The sequence below is a fragment of the Chrysochloris asiatica genome, unplaced genomic scaffold, assembly GCF_000296735.1.
Source record: "Chrysochloris asiatica unplaced genomic scaffold, ChrAsi1.0 scaffold00002, whole genome shotgun sequence".
Taxonomy (NCBI): Eukaryota; Metazoa; Chordata; class Mammalia; order Afrosoricida; family Chrysochloridae; genus Chrysochloris; species Chrysochloris asiatica.
This window is the reverse complement of record NW_006408520.1, coordinates 45780214-45785598: the sequence shown is the minus strand read 5'-3', so window position 1 is coordinate 45785598 and position 5385 is coordinate 45780214. Positions and strand designations below refer to the sequence as shown.

Genomic DNA, 5385 nt, shown 5'->3' with positions numbered 1-5385 from the left:
TCGATTTGTGAGTACCTCACGAGTTTATGAAAAAGCTCCAGAAGGGCCAGTCTGTTTGTTTTCTAAGACTTGCGGTTTGGAGCTTCATCATCCCGAGACCTTTATGGAAATTGTCATTTTTTTTTTTCTAGAGAATGGAGAAGAAAATGGAAAGGGATTGTGCCCATCTTTCCTTCTAATGCTACCGGAAGGAGGGCGGGTGGCTGCTCTGGGTCCTCGGGGTGGAGGAAGGGGCCCTCAAAGGGCGCTGGCAGGCGGAAGCGCCTCCACCATTGGCCGGTCGGCGGCCAGAGGCTTTTACCTGAGCTGAGGCGCTGTGCTGGAGCGCAAAGTCCATTGCGCAGGGCGGAGGAGAGGACGGTGCGCAGCACAGGTGGGCCCTTGCCTTCAGTCAGACAAGATGCCCCTGGGACTTCTGGGAAAGAAGAAAGCTAAAGCCAAGGAGGATGCCCGACTTGTGGAGGGCCAGCAGCCAGGGACGGGCGGCAAGAGCTCCCCGGAGCAGGTTCCCAGACACAGGCTGGTTTTCTACACGCAGCTTGCGCACGGCAGTGCCACCGGCAGAATAGAGGATTTCTCTAGTATCCGGGAGCTCTACGCCAAGATCGCGGCCGTCTTTGCGATCTCGCCGTCGGAGGTAAGGGTCCAGGTGCGCGGCCTCCACTTCTCTCCCGGTTTTGGCGGCTAACTCGGGCGGTGCTTCCCGGAGCCCAAAATCCGTTTCAGTTGGAGTTCGTCGGAGCGTCCCAGGGGGCAGTGAATGGGACCTTAGCGCGAAGGCAAAAAGTTGAAGTTCTAGGACCAAAGAGACCAAGTAACATCCTCACAACCAACGTTCTAGTCCTTTCCCCCTCCTCTTGCATCTGGCTTTGCTTTGGAGGCGGGATTCAGTCGTGCAGGGCGTGGACAATCCTAACCCCATTTGGACTTTACTCTTTTGCTTCTTCCGCAGAGCTAAGAGGGTAGCACTTGGCATCTCCCTAGAAAAAGGGCGCAAAGTGCTTTCCAGATGATACCAATCGAGGTCCAGTTTGCCCCTCACCTGCCATTTCCAATATTAATAACAGAACACTTTTGATGATCTTTCCAAGAAGTTTATTATTACCAGGATGGATAGTTTAGAGAATCGTAACTACGTGTGAATAATTAATAAAATTCTCATGAGGGAAATCAGTCCTAAATTGTACATCATGCCCGTGCAAAAGGACGGAGATTTGCTTTAATTATATTGAATACATGTGGGGGTTATTTAACTTGGAACGGAAATTGAACATGGGCGCGCTCTCCAAAGCACTAGTTTGTTTCCTCAATGTGGACATTTATTTGTTTCCTCAATGTGGACTTTAACGTGTAATAAAGTAAACTGAAAACGTATGTGTAATAAGTTAGCCCAAGAATATATTTTTTCCCCATATTCCTAGGAAAAGCACAAGGTTGTATTACTGTGGACTGAGAAAGACTGGTAGAAGTATGCTTTTGGATTTCTGTTGTTTATCAAGTTCAAGTAAAATTGAGGTCAAGGCAAAATTTCAAGAAGAGATGAAAGAGAGCTGGAAGGGTACTACGTTATTGTTTCCAGGTTCTCAGGCATTAAAGGCAAATCACAGACCCATTTTATGAAGTGTTTGTATTGCTACATTGTAGTACATAATAATAATACTCTACATTTGTACAGGACTTTGCAATTCAAGAAGCATTTTCACCAAAAATTTTCTTTTGTTTTCTACGACAGTAGGTGGGCAGGTAGTTGCTAGGGAACAAAGGACAGGGTTTGGAGACTGATAAACATATGAACCTAGTTGCTACTGCTTACTAGCTGTTTGTCCTTGTACAACTCTTTTCTTTTAGTCTATTAAGCCCATAGATGTTCAGAACTTTCCCCACCCCCAGAATTACTTGTAAATAGCAGAGCCTGCCTGGGTTCAGACCCAGGTGTTTTTCTGACTCCATGAATCTATGAGGCTTGCTTCCCAAGTTTTCCAGAGTGTCTCAGCAATAACTTGGAAGCTGTGTTCAATATTTTAAGCTTCCAGTGCACTGACTTGCAAGATAAAATTCCAAGGTAATAAACATAGGTATTTTTTTTAAAAAACGTTTTATTGTGAATTGTGTGAATGTTCACAGAGAAGATCATCAGTTTTCACATTCAACAAACCATACACTTTGTTTCATCTTGATTGCAATTCCCTCCATATAACAAGTTATCCCACTTTTTCCCTGTGGTTCTTATTTCCATTCTATCCTCCTTCTTAACCCTTCTGAACTTTGTCCTTATGTAAATATTGCCCTTTTGATCTTGAATAGGTGACCATTCTACTATGAGCATGCCTTGTCCTCTATATAGCTTCCTACCGCTTGACTGAAAATTGGTTCACCAGGGTGAGTTCTTTCCAAAACTGAAGGATGGCCAACAGCCATAGTCTAGGGTTCTTCTAGTTTCTTCTAATCAGTAAGTCTGCTCTTTTTAAATTTATTTTTTAATTTTGAGGTTTGCACCATCTAGTTCTTTTGTACTGAGTCAGGGTCATGAAGACTGATGTTCATGTGTTCCATTAGTTCATTGGACTAATTGATTCCAGTATCTTCAGTTTTCATTACCCATCTTTCTTCTGCACATGGAGAGATCAGTAGGTGTATCTTAGATGGCCGCTTATGAGCTTTTCAGATTCCAGCCACTACTCACCAAAGTACGATTTAGAACATTGTCTGTCTGGACTATGTTATGCCAATTGACCAAGATGGTCTGGAGCCTCCAGGCCCATAACTTATTGACTCAAGGTATTTGGTAAGGTCTAAGAAGTTTTCATCATTTTGCCCCATGTATGCTTCACCACATTCATAGTGTGTTTGCAGCAAAGGTAGATACTCATGCACAAATATTCTCTGTCAAACCCTGACGTATTTGTGGGTATATACTCCCACTCTCCCTCCCATACCCATTCAGCTTTTGTATCTATGTATCTACCCATAGAACATTGATGTTACAGGGTTGAAACAAAGTATTTTGACATGCTGCATCAAAGTTCAGAAGTAACTTTTGTATAAAAGAATGTGTGTATGTGTTTATGTATATAACCAATATCAATGCAAGTTTCCATTTGGAGTAAAAAGAGTTAATAAATTTGTATATCTAGGATAAAGTTTTGGTCATCATAGTATAGTATATCCTAAGTGACTCAGTGGTGGTGGTGGTAGTTATGTGCCATGGAGTCGGTTTCAACTCATAGTGACTCTATATAGGGTTTCCAGGTCTGTAAATCTTTACAGGAGCAGAAAGCTTCATCTTTCTTATGCAGAACGGCTAGTAGTTTCGAACTGCTGACCTTGAGATTAGCAGCCTAACTCATAACCATTATGTTATGAGAGTTCCTTAAGTGACTCGGTAGTCAATTTGAAACAGAAGTAACTTCTTAAAATAAAATGCACATCATTGAGGTCTCATTTTCTACCCTATTACTCCGTTGTCTTAGGCTGGCTTTTCTAGAGAAGCAAAACCAGTGAAATTTATATATATATACAGCGAAGTTTATTATCAAGGAAATAGCTTACACTTGTAGAATTCCAGGTCCCCAGCAGAAGAGAGAGACTTTCCTTCATGTCCATTATATTGGAAGCAGGCATTCCTTCAGTTGATTGGCTGGTCATAACCAGTCATCGTAGAGTCAACCATGCCTGTATTAGGTTTCATCACCATGGAAATAAGCACATCTCAACTGCCAGACCTCTGGAAATCCTGGCCTAGTCAAGTTGACACAAAACTCCAACCATTACACCCAGCAAGGGGAATAATGGTGTGAATAATTTTTGAAATTTCAGTGCAATCTAACAGAATGTTTTTCCTTCCCTTAATAGGGTTAAATAGACAACTCGAAAATGGACTTTACTTTTCTCTAGAGAGAAGGCTATAAGTGTTCAAATTCCAAACACAGATCTGAAAAACCTTTTTTCCCCTTCAGTAAATGTTTTTCTCAATTAAAACCTCAGATTCAGTCACAGAAATATCTATTGCCTCAAAAGGATGCCGTTGAGATACTGACATTGTGGACTACAACTATTCCATGGTCCTGAAGGAAGAAGCTGACAAAGTTTAGGAATTAAATGATAGCAATGCTGAGTATAGTCTACTGTGATCATTACCTAGAAACACATGACCAATTATGCAGTTTTTTTAAACTGAGCAGTTCAGTAAAAAGAAAATAGATTAATCTTCTCTAAAAGAATATTTAAATCATAATTTGAATGTAGAAACACTTAATAGAATCTTTAAAATATTCATGTTGCATAAATGAGTTGATCATTAAACTCTTAGGCTGTAATCATAAATTTGTTGGAGAGGCATTTTGATCATTTGACCACTGTAATTGTTTTGACAAGTAGCTCATGCCATAACATGTTCTCTTAACCTACTTTTCTCATTATATGGGAAGATTACAGGAAAAGATGGTTATTTTGAAATAAGTAGATCAGTTTTGTCTTTGCATATTCAGAAACTGGAAACACAAATTAGGTTTTCGGTATAGATTCAGAAATTATTTTATCTGATTTGGTAATATTAATTTGTGTGTGGTGTTGTTAGTTACTGTCCAGTTGATTCAACTCATAGCGATCCCATGTGACAGAGTAGAACTGCCCTATATGGTTTTCTAGGCTGTAATCTTTATAGGGAGTCATGGTGTAGCACTATAGGGTAAACTCTTTACTGCTGGAACCACAAGGTTGGTGGTTCAAGCCCACCAGCCTTTCCTCAGAAACCCTATACTGGATTGCTATGAGTTGGAACTGATTTGTCAACACTAACAAGAACAACAACAATTTTTGTTTTGCAAAGCCTTTTATTGTGATGTAAGTGAAGTTTTACATAGCAGATCATCAGTTTTACATTCAACAAATCATACACTTTGCCTCATTACAATGATTGCAACTCCCTTCTTGTACAATCGGTTAACAGTATTTAATTCTATTCACTTTAACTCTTGCATTCCTCCCTGTGTCTACTGCTCCTTCATCTTTCCTCTGCAAGTCTCCCTTCTGTTGCATATTGCTGGCTCCATCATCCATTTTAACATGTGTCTGCCGTCTAGCCTATGAATAATTTCTCCATCCCCATAACCATCATAGAATGTGTCATTTATTAAGAAAACCTTTTCAATAGAGGTCTTATACAATATTTGTCCTTTTGTGATTGACTAATTTCCTACTCAGCAGCACTTAACAACAATAATTTCACTCCTGGTATGGCATTGCTGGATAGTAAATCCTGTTTGAACCACAGAGCTGGTTGTTCAAACTCACCAGCTGCTCCTTGGAAACCTGACACTGGGTTGCTATGAGTCAGAACTAACAACAATTTCACTCAGCATAATGCCCTCCAGGCTCATCCATGTT

At 40.6% G+C, this 5385-nt stretch overlaps 1 protein-coding gene across 1 annotated transcript in view; it reads left to right on the top strand.

The window, feature by feature from the left end:
- Positions 1-400: 400 nt before the first annotated feature.
- Positions 401-5385, top strand: part of GIPC2 (GIPC PDZ domain containing family, member 2) — a 123827-nt gene continuing 118842 nt past the window's right edge. Inside the window, exon 1 of the mRNA XM_006831083.1 lies at positions 401-637. Within this exon, the coding sequence (XP_006831146.1) occupies positions 401-637 (237 nt within the window). The remainder of the gene's footprint in view (positions 638-5385) is intronic.